The sequence below is a fragment of the Selaginella moellendorffii genome, unplaced genomic scaffold, assembly GCF_000143415.4.
Source record: "Selaginella moellendorffii unplaced genomic scaffold, v1.0 SELMOscaffold_25, whole genome shotgun sequence".
NCBI lineage: Eukaryota > Viridiplantae > Streptophyta > Lycopodiopsida > Selaginellales > Selaginellaceae > Selaginella > Selaginella moellendorffii.
In genome coordinates, this window is record NW_003314286.1 from 1,771,384 (window position 1) to 1,789,298 (window position 17,915).

Below are 17,915 nucleotides of genomic sequence, written 5' to 3' on the forward strand. Positions count from 1 at the left end.
CAATTACAACCACATAGCATTGAGCAATTGCATTAATTGCTACTCTAAAGTCAAAAGAGGAGGTTACTGCCCTACTAAGGAAAAAAATAAAAATGAAAAAAGAAAAAATTGAAAAATTACAAGAAAAAAAAGATTTAGATGATATAAAAGCTAGATCTAAATTAAAAGCACAAATTTAAACACTTGTTAAAGACAATTGAAGTTGCCCCTCGCTTCCACTAATGTAAGTGCATAGAATATGAAAATAGAACACAGATATATAGCCCAAAAACCCTAGCTTTTTTAAAGGAGCAAGTGATCTAGATTAAAACCAACTCGATCTTTATCAAAATCCTACTATGTTAATATTAGTATATGGCATCATAGCCATACACTTGGACCTCACACTAGTATATTTTATCATCTAATGATTGATACATTTTTAGATTAGTCTTGTATTTATATAAATTATAAGCATATTTATAAACATTTTTAAACACCTTCTAGCTTATTCTACCAATTATTGGTTTATTTGAAATTAACTAATTATGTATGTATCAATTGTAAACATATTTATAATTTATAATTTTTATTAAACATATTAATCCTTTTTATTATTGTTTCTCCAACTTCACTATTGGTGCAATATTGCCTCACTCAAAACTAAATTTTCTAGAGCTAGTTAGGATTATATAAGGCTTATCTCGAAAGGGCAAACTTGCTTAAACAAGCAATTGCTCAACCAGTATTACGTAACAAGCAAAGGTATAATTGGTGTAAAACTCCTTTGTGAATATTGAATAGTGAACATTTAGCAATTTTCAAATAAATTTAAACTCATAAAATGAGGCCTAATATGGTACTTTGGTAAACAAGAGTCAAAGTAAGGATGTAAAAAGTGGACAAGAATTTCACCATTTTAGATATAATAGATTCGATGTGATCTTTAAGATAAATTGATTCAATTAATTTATGGTAGCCTTCCATAAATAAGGTTGGTGGTATTAGCAAATGATCTAATGTGGAGGCTTAAGATTTAAATATATGGCAAAGTATGTCTAAGAACTCTTGTTTAAATTTGGTATTCACAAAAAGTCAAGGTATTAAGGCAATATTTTTATATTTACTCTTGATGGGAATTGACAAAAAAGGGAACCAAAATTTTTTTTTTAGTAATTTAACAAGTATTTAACAAATTTCGACATGATACCAAAAGAATTTCTAGTATTACTACGTTCTCCTTGATCAATAAAATATAAAATTAAATTGGTTAAGGGGGCTAAAGTAGTGGTCTATTGCTCTATCAAATAAGAGCTCAAAGAATTTAAATACCAATTTAAGGAGTTGATCAATAAAAGGTATGTTTAATTGAGCAACTTGTTATATAGGGTTTTAATATTATTCGTAAAGAAAAAATATGGGTGTATATGAATGTGTATAGATTATTGGTTTCTCAACAAATATATAAAAAAGAATAAATACCCTTATTAAAAACTTATTTGATAGGCTGGGAAAGGCAAAACACTTTTTATAAATTGTCTAAGGTTAGGATATTACCAAATTAGAGTAGTGGAGGATAATGTTGAAAAGATAATTAAGGTATAAAAATTTGAGTTCTTAGTTATACTCTTTGGATTGTACAATGTTCTAATGACAATCTTAGCACTTATGAACTACATTATTGTATTATATCTAGATCACTTTATAGTTGTTTTGATGATATCCTAATTTATAGCAAGATGCTAAAAGAGTATGTTGAGTACTTGATAAAGGTGTTTAAGAAAATAAGAGAACATAAAGGGTCTAAAAAGAGCTAAATGTAACTTTACTCATCAAGAAATAAAGTTTTTCAAGTATGTAATCGGCAAAAACAAAATCAAAGTAAACCCCAAAAAAGTCCAAGTGATCTAAGAATGGGAGTAATATCAAATATATATGAATTAAGGGCATTTTTAAAATTATACAACTACTATCAAAAGTTTATCAAATGTTATTTAAGATTTGTGTTACCCTTGATGGATGTAGTGTAGGTTTTTACCCTTTATACTATGGTGATTTACAAAGGACAGTGGTGTGGAATCTGAGTTTCAAGGCCTTGGGCTATTGAATGAAGGAATGGTGCTAACCTCCCAAGTATGGAGCCAAGGAGTGATGAAACTGAACCACGGAGCAACTCCTGAGCATACAGCCCAAGGAGTGAAAGGATAGGAGCCTAGAGCAACTTGGAATAATCCTATAGTAACTAGCAACCCAATGTTAGGGCTAGCACGCAAAACATAGCCAAACAAAGTCTAGTGTTATTTTAGCATACCAGTGGCCTAATGCGAGGATATGAATATTCCACCAGCTAGCATGGTGTGGAGCTTGGGCTTAGACCCAAGCCAGATGCAGAACAAGGACAGACACGCAAGCAAGAGTTAAACTATGCCTCAGATTGGTTGGCCATGCTCAACTTACTCACTATCTTTATTATACATTTGGAACCCCCTACAGCAGCTCCCCCCCCCCCTTAAGTAACACATGCTTTGGGCTTTCACCCTAAGCCTCCCTTAGTACCAAGAGTTAATCTTTGAAACAAGCTCAAAACTTACTAAATATAGAATGTTTTTATATTGCAAATTTGGATATGAGATAAACACTATTGTGTTCAAAACAATCTCTACATTCCATAGATATGCCAAATAAGCAAATCTAGACACTTTCCATAAATAGCATTTGGGACCGGAGTGAGACTAACACAAAGGGCATGATAGCAAGGGTGTTTGGCAAACACAGTAAGCTATCATTCAATGATATTAAGGGACTAGTCTCAATACACGAAGGTTCTTGTTAAGCCAGTGCAAGATAAAGCAAAAGAGAACTAACAGGCCAAACTAAATATGCTTGGATAAATAAATACTTAGGAATTCCTTCTTTATGCTCATCTGGCCAAGTATAGATGCAAACTCTAGTTTACTAACACTTGAACAAAAGGGATTAATAAAGGGTCCAATAATACTGATCTCCTGCCGTCGTGGTAGTAATGAAAGAGTGTCTGTAAAAACTGGCCGATAGGTAACTTTCGATACCTGAAGTCACATTTGCGACACTCTCCCCCCCCCCTAGGGAAGATCGACGTCCTCGTCAATGCATACTTGAGTCTAGAATACTGCCAAGGAAACAACTCTAGAAAAAGTTTACAGTATTCACACTATGTGAGAAATGCACCAACTTAAATGAGTTGGGAGGCAATCTCTTTGTCTAATGCGAATGCGCTACTAGCTCAGACACCTTCCAGTTGTCGCTGACAAGGAAATGACCAAAGGAGTCAGCCACCCTTGCTATTTTGTATGTTACCCAGCTTACAAAAGTGTGATACACCCCTGCCCACAGGGATATAGAGAGAGAAGCCAGAGGCCTCAACCCTCCTGAGCAAAGAAACCAAACCTGTCGGTAAGGTTTAGATAGACTACTGTAAATAGGCAATTATAATTGTTTACATAGTCACGCCCTTTTAAAAAAATAAGGAACATCGACAAAGAGGTAGGTGATGTGACCAGTCGATAGTATCTACCCTATGACTAAAGATTTCACCATGCACACGAAATGCCAAAGCCAAGCTGCCTATATTGGCCCAAACTCAAAAATCAATAGAGAGACAATGATATCTTAGAGACTTAATTATCGGTGAATAACTTTTAGATTAAAACACAAAAGTATTCTAAATAATTTATCATCTGATAAACTAGTATTAGAGTTAGCATGTTTGGAAAACATAGGATTCACTATCCAACAAAATTCAATAGTCAATGTATCATCAAGAAAAAACACAATGATAAAGCTTAACTACCAAAGATTGTAGATAGCATGCTAAACAACTTATAAAACACAGCTGAAAGAACACAAAGTATCATTGACTAATAAGCACACTGCTCGCGAATGTATCATCTGAAGGAAATAACATTCTAATTTATCAAAACCAACTATAATAACAATTAACAAAACAGAATGAATATGGCAAGACCAACAAACACTCGTTCATTCCAATCATCACACTAGCTAATTTAAAAAGATCCCAGTCAACAATACCAAGAAACCAAAGTTGTTCAAACAAGCATCAGCAACATCCTATTGATGTCTCAATCCCAAGAGACCATAGAGCAAACCACAAAGAAAATGTGGTATTGCAAAAAGCTATAAGCTATTAAAGAGAACAGCTAACTAGCATAAAATATTATCAATCATCCCATCAATAAAGAGATGCATAATCATTGTTAAAGAAAGAATCTACCATCCCAAAGAACGACAAATTATTCCAAATCAACAACAATCAAGCAAAACCTTTGACAAGGATAATTAACTATTCTAGATGATAGTCAATCATTACGAATGATTGCCAGATGCAAATACTAACTTCAACATCAAAGCTAATAAGCCAAAATGCCTTCCCCAACAACTTCTAACAAATGGAACATTAAGCATGAAAACTCAAGAAACCAAAAGCTCGAAAAAGTTTATAGCTAAATCTTGCCTAATAATGATCACAAATCTTGCATAAATTAATTTCAATACTAAAGAAGAAATCATGGCATAATCCATAATATCCTCCTCAACACATCCATAAGCTAAACTTCATAATGCAAGCTAAGAAAAAGCATATCTGCATCAATCCAAAAGCTAAACATAATAAAGCTATGCTCAACAAGTGATTATCAAATGATCCTCCATGAATCCATTTATAGCAAGACGTAACTCACTTTATAACAAGCACAAGAAAAATCATTAATGATCAATATATTCCAACTCAAATCTAATAAAGATTTAAACATTCCAATATCAATCACTAACTTTTCCTCTCGTAGAGCTAGCATAGTCCACGACTAAATCACTTTTTCAAGGAAAAGCTAAAACTCAACCCATACTAAATAATCCCGTCTAGAATATAACTAATTCAAACTTGCTACTCAATTCATTTGAACGTCAATACAGTTGTTAATTAGCAAATGCACGAATGCCAACAACACAAAGTTATGGCCCAAGTCTCAAGACTATTGGCATCGAGACTAATGAAACTTAATATCAATCCTATGGAGAGACATCTCGTCCCACTTAAATCTCAATATCAACATTGTCAATGACAAAGCATCACTTCAATGTCATAGACACCAGAACAAAGCTAAAAGGAAGCAAGAGTGAATCACCACTCAAAATTCTTTAGCAACTAAGCTAATCAAAGTTGAAGATACTTTATTTAGTATCCGAGACTAATCCTTCAACAATACTTAGCTACAGATAAACATTATCAAGGAGTGATTCACTACATCCAAGACTCAATGAAATTCAACACCACAGACTAAACGCAACCAAACGATATCGATAGAGGTATAGTCAATATACTAATATGAAAAAACCATGTAAGCCACGACACGATCCTCCGCAATACCATCCAATAAAGCAAGCCCATCACTATTAAATCATCATTCAATGAAACAAGTGTCAAATAGTCCTCGACAAAGTATACAAACAATCACTAGTTACAAAGCAACCAATAATCACTCTTCAACTTGCCTTCACAAGACCCAACACTAAACTCATATTATCGAGTCATATACTCATCCAACATGAACGTAATACCTCAAGTACAAGATAAAGGTTCATGGACAAGTATAACTAAATGACCACTCGAATCCAACTCAACCATAATAAGCTCACTAATGCATTTAACCACTAGCTTTGAATATGCCTTGAAGAGGCTACTTATGCATAATCAACACTTAGTCGAAACTAAAGTGAAGGCCATGAGATGGACTCATATCGATACACAACCTCCTCATAAACATAGCTATAGTATGGGTACCAACATCTCAACCGCAAACAACTAAGTTGAACATCACTATCCTCAGCTAAGGTGCAAAGCTACTATAACCAAGTCAAGATCGGTGAGAGCTCACTACTTTCATAGAGTTTAACAAAATGCAAAATGCAATCTACCACCAAGCACAACACTATAAAATAAAGGCACAAAAGTCACCTTTCTAGAAAAGTGCACTAGCCACTTTTTTACACCAACTCCAAACTCTATTTAACTCAATTGCCTTAGCCCCAAAAGTCAGCATCCTTTTTGGGCGCATCATATAAACTATTCACTAAAGTCTAAGCTAACTGAAGTCAACTCTAACCCCTTCACTAGTTTGTATTGACTTACAAAAATGTGGTTTTCGAATAAAATAATCAATAGATCAACCATTGGATAAGTTTAAGAAAATGTGTGGAAATTTTCCCATCCTAGAGAAAGAATGACTCTCAATCTAGAAATGCAAACATTCAAGACTCAACCAACTTCCTCCTACTAACAACTTCACATAAATTCACCTCAACACAAATTCTTAAGACCCATAGTATACTTAAGCTTTGAACATCTTTACCCATTTTTCCAATATTCAATATCGACATCCATAAAATGCAAAATGAACATCCAAGGCTTGATCACAAAGACCACATCTTCGGATATCCATATTGCACTAACACTCTTCTTTAACCATTTTCAAGATCCAATGTGAAGCCAAAACACAAATAAGAAAAATGATATGAAAAATCAAGCTCTAAGGAAAATTCCTCATCACTCGAAATAACAATGCCACTTCCACTAACACAAGTGATAGCGATATCAATGCCTTAACTACACACCTTCTCCATCCAAAAATTTACTCCAAGTGCTAACGGATAAACTAACAAGTCACAGCAAGTTAAAGTTATAACCTTTTCCAACATCACAATGGGCAAACCCTCAAGAAACTAAGGAATCAACTTAAGCTTAGCATAATGGACCATCATTGAGAATCCAGTCAAAACTACTACAATGCTATTATATATAAGTAGATTAGCTTCACCATCAACCACTTTGAGGTTGATCATTATTTACCCAAGCAACTTCATAAACACATTGCTCATTATCACATGGATATAATATAAAATCACAATGACTTGATTATCAATTAAGCAATACCACGAGCAATGCTAATGTCATTACTTCAAAGGTTTATGTGAATATCAAGTGCCAACTTGATTCGATATAATGCAATATAAATGCCACACTCCACCAATAGAGATTTACAAGACCTAACACCACTAACTTTTGTTCACAACACAGACAAACTCATGCCACTCTCTTTCCGACCAAACTCAAAATTAATCCAACACCAAACTACTCAAGGAGTAATAGCAAGGTTTCCTGAAAAGAATTGAGCATTGCAACCCAAGTCTTATAGCAAGTTTAGACAAAATGGTTTAGCATTTCACCACTATCCATCCCATGATTCACCATTTGCAAGACCATCATTTCCAACATGCATCAAGGGAGGGACTTTTAATTGCATAATGTTAACACGGTAATGAGTCACACCTCGTTGTGAATCAAAAAGTATATATTTAATCCTTCGTCCTTGATGACTCTCTTTTTGGTCTCATCTTTGACTAAACCTCAAGCTTGTGTTCACACTGCCTTCAGTCCAATCCAAAAAAAGTTTATAAGAGAGCATGGCAATGACTACTTGATGCTTTATTTCGTTAAAGTGGGATTTTTCATTATCCCACTTATGGTGTGTGGCCACATGCCATTTTTATAACAACAATAAAAAATTGAAGTTTTAACTTTATAATTTATAAATTAAAAACTTTTCATATGATTTTGTGTTATAATATTGTGAAATATAAAAAAATAAATTAAAAAACTGATAGAAATATTAATAAATATTAATTAAGTTCTAGGAAATGGCATGTGGACACATGCTAATTAATGTCCCACTTTACTGAATAAGTCCCACTTTAACGAAATAAAGCATCTTGAACCAATAGACTATTCCCTACAGTCTTTATCGATCCATTTATAATCATGCTTAGGAAGGATCCACTAATGCCATGCTAAATAGATATAGACCAGCCTATTTGCCACTCATAACACACCCAGGGAAGGTTTACTTCTACTCACATATATGGAACAACTCATGGAACAACCGATAGGCTAACATTAATCTTGCTAACTCAAAGTGTAACCTTGAGTTGCTAATGTGCCTCACTTATGAGCCCAAGCGTAAACTCGTGCTAATAGAGCATCTTAATCCATCTTATGAGCCCAAGAGCAAGCTCACATAATATGGTACAAAAAGGTAACCAAATCCATACCTAAGGAATGATTGCAAAGTCTTTGCACCCAAACGTGTACCCACTCAGATCATCGTTTTCATCTTTGCATATGCAATAAGACTAGTTGCCCAATCTCATTGGATAGTACTTGTTGAGACGTATCCTCTGATACCAAATGTAGCACATATGGTTTTTACCCTTTATCTTATGATGATTTACCATAGGATAACCACGGAAAAACCCTCTATATGCCACATGACACATACCATATGTCCAAAGGACAATAGTGCAGAACCCGAGTTTCAAGGCCTTGGGCCACTAAACAAAGGAATGGTGCCAACCTCCCAAGCATGGAGCCAAAGAGTGATGAAACCAAACCATAGAGTAACTCCTGAGCATACAGCCCAAGGAGCAAAGGGACAGGAGCCTGGAGCAACTTAGAATAATCCTAGAGCAACTAGCATCCCAATGCTAGGACTAGCATGCAAAACAAAGCCAAACAGAGTTTGGCATTATTTCAACGTATCAATGGCCTAATGTGAGGATATAAATACTCCACCAGCTAGTATGGTGTGGAGCTTGGGCTTATACCTAAGTCAGACGCAAAACAAAAACAAGCACGCAAGCGGGAGCTAAACTATGCCTCAGGTTAGTCAGCCATGCTCGACCTACCCACTACCCACTATCCCTACTATACATTTGAAACCCCCCCATCCCCCCTTGAGGAACACATGCTTTGGGCTTTCACCCTAAGCCTCCCTTAGTACTAAGAGTTAATCTTTGAGACAAGCTCAAAACTTACTAAATATAAAATGTTTTTATATTGCAAATTTGGATACGGGACAAACATTATTGTGTTCAGAACAATCTCTACATTCTGTAGATATGCCAAATGAGCAAATCTAGATACTTTCCATAAATAGCATTTAGGACCGAAATGAGATTAACACAAAAAGCATGATAGCGAGGGTGTTTGGCAAACATGGTAAGCTATCATTCAACGATATTAAGGGATTAATTTCAATACACAAGAGTTTTTGTTAAGCCAGTGCAAAATAAATCAAAAGAGAACTAACAAGCCAAACCAAGTATGCTTGGCTAAATAAACACTTAGAAATTCCTTCCTTATGCTCGTTCGCCCAAGTATAAATGCAAAGTCTAGTTCATGAACATTTGAACAAGAGGGACTGATAAAAGGTCCAACAATACAGACCTTCTACTATCGTGGCAGTAAGGAAAGAGTGTCCGCAAGGATTGGTTGATAGGTAACTTTCGATACCTAAAGTCGCATTCACAACATCAAACAAAAAAAAAAAGGAAAATAGTATGGATAGTAGAATGCGAAGTGGTATTTTATATTATATATGATCATGGGATGAGAGTTAAATATAACGTTGGGGGGTAAATAGGGATAAAATAACCACTAAAGGCTCTCTCATGAAATAATTACCTCTTTTCCAATTAGTTTAAGGGGAAATAAATAGAGTGTGTTACATTTGGTATTAGAGCAAATGATAGGGGTTCAATTTTTATTGATTAGTGACTACTTAAAATATAATATACACTTGAGCAAGGTATATTTCTACCCCTAAATTTGAAATTATACATATTATGCATCCATGTATATGCCCGAACATCTACGGACAAAGGTATTCACACAATAGCTAGTTTACACAATGCAAGAATCGATACACGGACAAAAGTATTCACACAATAGCTAATTTACACAATGCAAAAATTGATATATTTAATGTGGAAATAGAGGTGTTAGTACCCCTTGGCTCAATAAAAGCCACATAATAATTAGTCTATATAATGAAAGAATTTGTAGATTTAGTGTGAAAATGAGGATATTAACTCCCTTTGGAAGAATTGATAAATTTAGTGCGGAAATGAAAGTGTTGATTCCCCTTAAGTTATTAAGCAATAGTCAATAAAAACATTAACATCTCTAAAAAAGGGGTGAATGTAATGCATATTATCATGGGTTGAAATTTGGATATACTATCATTGTGAATCTTTGAAACTTTAGAAAATAAATGGGGATAAAATAGCCAGGTTGGATAAAGGATGCAAGGTCATTGTTTAAATAGTTGTTTTACTTCTCACCACTAAAGGATTTTTAATTAAGTAATTACTTTTTTTTAGTTAGTTTAAGAGGTGATCATAGGATAAGATTTGAATATATTGTCATCATGGATTTTTATCCTTTGAGGGATAATGTAATCCTGAATTTAAACTTCCCAAAACATTTAACCAATTGAAAAAAGGGGTGCACTCTTATTTATAGATCTTTTCCCTCTATATTTAAACTTTATGGATCACATTTGAAATTGTTATTTTTTGTTGCTTATAAATCAATGAGGATAAAATAGTCACTAAGGGCTCTCTTATCAAGCAATTACTCTTTTTTCAGTTGGCTTAAAAGGATGATCATAGAATAAAATTTAAATATATTATCACTATGGATCCTTAAAACCTTGGGGGATAAATAAAATTACCACCACTTATCAAATAATTAACTTAAAAGTATATTATCACTATAGATCCCTAAAACCTTGAGGGATAAATAAAATAGCCACTGGCTTAAAAAAATATATTATATATTTATCCACCTTAAAGGGAAATTGAAAAAAAGCTTATGTACCAAGTTTGGTAAAGACTTCAAGGTAAAAAGATATGCATTAGGTTTTGTATTGGATGCAATTCTTAAATAAAACAATCACTTAATTCTTGAAAAAGTTGGATGAAGCTCTTTGTCGTTAGTTAAAAACTACTTTCTAACCATTATTGCTATTTAGAGTCTTCATGAAACCTCAATATTCACTATTGACTGATTTACATGAGCAACAATATATTTTGTCAATCAGTTTTATTCAATGTTTATAAATTGCGTTTGATAAATGGAGATGAGGTCTGTCTGTTACCACTTTTTAGACTGAAGCAGTAGCACAAGCCAGAGTGGTTTCTTGCAAAACACTGCTGAGGAAATAGTGACATCCACCACCATGGTGGTGTTCCAACCTTGAGCTCCAAATCCAAACCTCATTTGCTCCAAGTCATATTCCACCCTCAAGACGAGCTGCCAGTACGTTCCTATGACATTCAGGTACAGTCCAATGCTCTCAGACCTCCCGATTTCCATGCAAATGGTATTTTTCACGTTGCCTGAATCATCAAGCGAAAACCATGTTGGCACTTAGATTCAAGCACCTGATAAAAGAGGGGCTGCCAGTGGAGGAAAGTCTGCTGTTTGCCGAAATGTTGTGTCGAAGCTCCAGGCCAAGAGCATCTGCAATGCTGCTTGACACTTCCACCAGGTTAGTGGTGTAGCTTCTTATTGCTTGTACCAGCTGGGTGTAGAAATCCGATGCCAAGTAGCTCAAGAAGGTGGTGTCAATGACTGTTCAACCGGTTCCATTGGAAAGAAATCCCCGAATTGGAACTTGAAACTTGTTATTGTCGATAGAAATGGTAGCTAAGCTGATGAAGTAGAGCTCGGCTGCTTGTGGGTTTGTGATCATGGGGCATGGACGAAGAAATGGAGGCGTTCCTGAGCTTGTAGTTACCTATTACAAGCTTTCCACGGAAAGTATCCGAGGGCAAACAGTAAATAAACTTGCTCCTGTACCCCAACGCGCTCAATTGCCCCATGAATGATACGTTACTCTTGTCAAAACCCACAAAGACGTTCGAGCAGCCCCCCACTGTCGCGGGCACAACCCAAGGACAAGTTGGCCGCGGAGTTCCACGGCTGAGATCCATGGCGAAGTTGAGTGCACCATCGAGAAAGAAGTTGCCTTCCAAGGCTTGGCTGCTTTTTCGAGAAGGGGCAAAAACAGGTTAGTGTTGACAATTGGCGTCCTGTTGGGCGGGAAGAAAACAACACCACGGGAGTCCTTGCACGCTGTCCTTGAAAGAATCCTGCAAAAGTTACCAACAAGAGCACACTTGCTACACAAGAGCAAATTGCAAAGGCGAAGGAGCTATATATCTCGAGTTTACAAATCAAACCAGACTATATTGACATGGTTTTGTATAGTAAACTTGACAAGATAAAGTTTTGAAGGTGTCTTACTTACATCAGGAGAGGAAGAAAAGAAAACGCTTGAGTTGTAGAAGATTTCCACATGAAGACGTATGTAAAACCAGAAGAAGTGTCAAGGTTCATGCTGACATTACATCCTGCTGTTCCAAATCCAATCTCCTGCTTTTCCAATTCAAGTTCTCAAAGTGATAAGTCAGAGTTTGTGGTGGTGGTGTGTCACCATTTACAGAAACATTGTAGCAGAAATCGTTGCCAAGCAGTGCTGCAGTTTCGTTGCTCGATACTTGAGTAAGGTTGGAGTTGAGGTTTTGTATGGCTTGCACAAGAGGGGTGTAGGAATCTGGTGTGAAATAGCTGAATGCAAACATGGAATCAATGATCGTTCCTCCAGTTCCATTTGCAAGAATGCCTTTCACCAGAAAAGTCAACGTGTCGTTGATATTTATGGATCTCAAATGGATGTAATGCAACGCAGTGGAATTTGGGTTACAATCATTGGAGAGTAAGAAAGAGAGGAGTTTGATGATTTCTTATAGTTGCCAAACACGATTTTGCTACTAAACGTATCAAATGGAACACAATAAATAAACGTGCTTGTATAGTCCATTTTGTATCCAAACTATGTACCACTCTCATCACACTAAAAAGATAATCGAGCCATGGGATTTTGGGTGTGTTTCAGGATAGAGAGATTGAAGAATGCAAAGAGCTGCATCATTTTCTCTCTGCAAAGGTGTATCGATTGGCTTTTTATGGATGATGCTGCTGCTGAAGTATTGTAATTATCACCAAGTAATGTATGCTATTAATCATGAGATGCTTTTTTGATTATAATTATTAGACATAGTTTTCATGAGCAGAATCAATTTTGAGTGAGTAGTGTTACAACATAAACAGTCAAGAGTGTTTACATGAGTTTACAGTGAGTTTATTTACTGTCTAACTTTTTAGCTTTTCCAATGTTTGTCTTACATCTTGAGTGCTTACAATTTTGTTAAGTAGATTGTTTATTGTTTTTAATTCATAATACTTATGCCCTTTTCTGTTTTTGAATGTGTGGATGACAATTCCATCACAAGCAAAAGGACTCTAGTTTGTTGTCCACAATCACCATGTGGTTGAGGTCCCACCCTAATCTTGAAAGGTCTTTCACAACTTTTTTTCATCTGACTTCCTTGGTCAAGTGCGAATCTCTGTAGAGACAATGGGTAAAAAAATTTCCAATTGGATTGAGCTTGTCCAAAATTTTTTTTACATATAGCTTCATTGCTCCAGTAAAAACCATAATCTCATATATTTTACTCATCTTTTTTAGAAAGCCAACTTTTTTGCCATAAGGTAGTGCTCTAGTAGAATAGTTTTCCCATTGAAGAGTTTGAGGGATGTTATAGCCTTCTGGACATGGATTAGTGTCTCATTTATATCTAACATAAGTGTGGGTTTTTTCTCTAAAGCTGGTGGTAGTAGCAAAGAATTGTTTGACAACTTCACCTTTTTGTTCTTCTCTTTGATGGTGATGTTAAGCATCATAAAACTCCCCCATACTCCTATAGCCTCTTCATAGTTATGAAGAAAAATAAAAAGAATGTAAGCCCTAGCTTAATTGCAGTGAATCTTTATAAATTAAGTTAATACATATGTTGCTTGGCCAAAATTATGGAAGTAGAAATTCAACAATGACACCAACCCCAACACTAAGAGTCTCTGGGCAGCTCAAGCTCCACACTCGGGATCTTTGTGAATCTTCTAAGCAGCTAGTAACAAGACCCAAGCAACACTCTCAAGCTTGAAGGGCGTGTTGTGGATGAGTTCCTTAACTTTGTCCAACTCTTTGGCCCTTGCAAATGTGTCAACAAACCCTAGTGTTCTACTGTGGGCTTGACTCTAGAGTCCCAGATCATTAATTAGAAGTATGTAATCTCCTGAGTTTGGACTTCCCGGAAGGTCATCCAGCCCAATACTATTTAAACCTAAGGACGCTTAACCTCAAATATCCCAAGACCCTTAACTGATTGGAAAAAGGGATACACTCTTATTCATGGGCTCTTTCCCTTTATATTTGAACCCTTATGGGTTGTTCTCTTTGGTTGCTTATAATTCACCATGTTTCTCTACAAGTTCATGCCCTAGTGAATAAAAGCTAAGGGCCGCAGCTCTCCCGAGAGCCCCGCTCTCTTGACACCCTACCCCTCGGGTCGAGCCCAGCAGAAGCAAATTGGACCAACCAGATGTCAACTAACATGTGGTGTGATTCCTTTAGCCAACCAACAAAGTCGAACTTAAGACTATTCCGATACCAAATGTAAGCTCTTGAGTTTAGACTTCCCAGGAGGTCATCTAACCCAATACTATTCAAACCCAAGGACACTTAACCTCAAGTATCCCAAGACCCTTAACCGATTGAAAAAGGGAGTGCACTTTTATTCATGGGCCCTTTCCCTCTATATTTGAACCCCTATGGATTGTTTCTCGAGTCGTTTCCTTTGGTTGCTTACAAAGTAGTCTTAAGATCTTCACCACACCTAAGTGGCAGCACACCACAAGCACACTCATAAAGACGATGTGATTAGGCATCATGCTCTCTTGGATGGTCCTATAGAAGGTTTCCAAGGCCCCAATTACATGCCCAGTGGAAGCATACATAGTGACCACATGAGACCAATTCTTGCTCTAGCATTCTCTCGAACCAAACTCAAGCTTCCAAGAGGAGTCCCTTGTGAGTGAAGCCTGCCACCATTGCCATCTAGGTGATCACATCATGCTCCTCAGTCACCTGGAAGAGGCTCATCGCTTCTTGGAGGTGGCCGTTCCAAAGATAGGCCGAGAGGAGCACTGTGCTTGCTATCTTGCTATCATAAGGCATTTTCAAGATGGTTTCTAGAGGCAAGCATATGGATCATTGTCGTCCAAGAGATCTCGTCACAGTGAGCCATCTTTTGGAAAGAATCTAGTGCCTCGTCCAAATGCCCATTCGCGGCATATGGGCAAATCATGGAGTTCCAAGCCACCACGTCTTTGTTTGGCAGCCTCTCAGACAAAGGTTTAGCCTTTCCCACGGAGCCGTTAGATGCCTAGCCGTCAATCATAGCTGTAAATGCCACCTCACTAAACTTCGGGGCATCTTCAAAGAGAATCTTTGTATGCTCCATATGCCCTGCCTGGGCATATGCTGTGATCATGGTCGTCCATGTTACTGCATTCCTTGTGGGCATTCTATCAAAGAAATCTTTAGCTTCATCCAGCCCCTTGTTCTGGCAGTGGCCTTGTATCATGGCCGTCCACGCCACCACGTCCTTTTGGGGCAGCTAATAGACACACCGAGAGATGCCCGTTATAGGACGATCATGGCGGTGCTAGAAACGAGGGTTTGCTCAGGCATAGAGTGGAATACCGCCTCCGCCTCGCCGAGATTGCCACTCTGCGAGTACATCTCGATCATCGTGTTCCAGGTGATGGAATTCTTTGGCAGGGATGCGATCGAAGAGCTGCTTGGCGCGCTGCACGTCCCCGGCCGAGATCATGGCATTAATCTCCTGCCGCGGCATGCTTTCCAGGACCGATCGCGCCTGCTCCAGGTCGTGGTTGGGAATGTAGGCCTGGAGGGTGAGATTCCAAGTGAAGAGATTGCGATCCGAGGTAGAATCGAAGACCGCTAGGCAGCCGCAGCGGCCATACATCTGGACGAGGAGATTTCACAGGAAGACGCTGTTATTGTGGTCGCTGTGAAGGATCTGGGCGTGGATCCGGCGGCCGGACTGTCGCAAGATCTGACGAGGGCGGCAAGCTCTTGGACGCCAGGAACGCGCATCGCATCGTGGCCGTTGGATGATGGGGACGTCTGAGGTTCAATTCCTGGCAGGTTCTAGCTACCAGCGACGAAGTTTTCATGGCACGCGGCGAGAACTCATCCCCCGTCGTGCAGCCGCACTCCAAATGCCGCAGGCAATCGCAATCGGGGGCGCTCGTCAAGGACACAATTAATTTCCATCTTTTCTTGTGGCTTGGATGGATTTCTCTTGCTGCGAGTTCAGCAAGTTGTTCGATGAATGACTTGTTTGTCTTTGCAAATCCCACCAGGCCTGATGTATTGATAGTTCCCAGCAATGTCGTGCTTTCTCGACCACGTCCAAGGGACATTCTAAGGCTTTTATTGCTTCTAGTTTTGCGTGGAGTTTTCATGGTTACAACAACACTAGCCATCTCACCGGCTGAGGAGTATTTGGGGCTGTAAGAAGCATTATATAAGCAAGTCGTGGAAGCCACGGCTGAAGATCCGCAAGCGTTTGTGGAGAAATCAGGGATCTCGAGCAGAAAGGAGAGGTGCAAGGAATTCTAGTGAGATTTCTAGTGTATGATGTGGATGATACTGGTGAAAAGCGGGGTTGTGCTACATGGGAGTTCCCAAATTGAGATTCATGGCGCCGTTATCTACAGAGAAACTCGTCTCAAGGCCTTCGTCTCCTCCTCTCAAAAACTCGGGGGAGTTGGCTGGAGTTCGTCTTCGCTCGAGATAATTTATACATGGTTAAAACATCTTCTATATCTGCTTGATTTAATTGGTAACACACAAACATGGCAACTTAATTTAGTTTCACAAATATTATTTCTTTTTTATTCCATTCTTAGAAACTTTATACAAACGGAAATCTGTTGCAAGAAGAGCAACTACAACAACACAAGTACTTGGTAGAAATGGACAGCTGCTTCTAAAATACTACTCATGTCGCAGCTCCATCGTATCTATAGATAGTAGCTTTCACTTGTGGCAGCTGCAATCGTTGCAGGAGCAGTTTGGCCCACACTTGCATCCATTCTCCTCTCGCGACATGACAGATTCCCCAGAGATTCCAGACGAGGCGGAGACAATGCTGCTCAAGCTGTGTCACACGAACTCGTGATTAGCCAAACCAGCCGCCAAAGATTTCCCAAATTTTCAAATTCGAAAAAGTGCACGAACCTCATGTCTCCAGCAGCCTCTCGCATGAGCAGAGTGCTCTCGTCAAAGGAGCGGCCGCACCTAGAACATCACAAGCCAAGGATGTGAGAACCCACGAATTCACAAAGAGGGCTTTCACAAGCCCGGCGAAATCAAAGCTCCGGGGCGCTCGAAAACTCACTTGCAGCCGCTGCCGCAGGAGCAGTTCGACCCGCAGTTGCAGTTGGCACTTCCGCAGCCAGACATTTTCGAGCGATCGAAGCGAAGAAGAAAAACTGGCGAGAGAGGAAAGAAGCTAAGCTATACACTCAAAAATACTCTAACTTCCCGTGCGTTTTATTGGCTGATCCACCGGCTGTAGCCGGTAGACACGACGCCCTGTACCGTGGAACCCACCGGCTACAGGCAGTCGTTCAACCTTATGGCACGTAAAGTTGCTCCTCACCGCCACGTGCACGTCGCGACGAGGGGTAAAAACCAAGGAGCACGGCACCTCGGGACCACGTGGCAAGCTTCCATTGCTTACAACTCTACGGTGCACGACAAAGTGGCACCAATAATGCCAACAAGTGGAATTTTCTGTGACGGAATCAGTTTTGATGATGCCAAATAAGCGGCCACCTTCTGTTTTGACTCGGATATTCCGTGATATTTTTTGGTTTTCCCAATGTTGACCTTCTTGTACTATAATACTTGTACTCCAGCAAACGTAATAGATGATACCTTCGGCTGAAGCGTCACTCGAAGAGGTAAGCAACACCATCAAGTTAGCTAGCACTAATATCCCGAGATTTCACAATCAACGTCTAGGTTGGCTCGACCGAATCAAAC

General features: G+C 38.3%; 1 protein-coding gene across 1 annotated transcript; it reads right to left on the minus strand.

The window, feature by feature from the left end:
* Positions 1–16,732: 16,732 nt before the first annotated feature.
* LOC112347933 (metallothionein-like protein type 2) lies at positions 16,733–17,402 on the minus strand. The gene is made up of 3 exons (XM_024679705.1): positions 17,266–17,402; positions 17,106–17,165; positions 16,733–17,025 (listed from the first exon to the last, which is right to left on the minus strand). The coding sequence occupies exons 1-3, from the start codon at positions 17,328–17,330 to the stop codon at positions 16,905–16,907; spliced, it is 246 nt and encodes an 81-aa protein (XP_024535473.1). The 5' UTR covers positions 17,331–17,402; the 3' UTR covers positions 16,733–16,904.
* Positions 17,403–17,915: the final 513 nt, after the last annotated feature.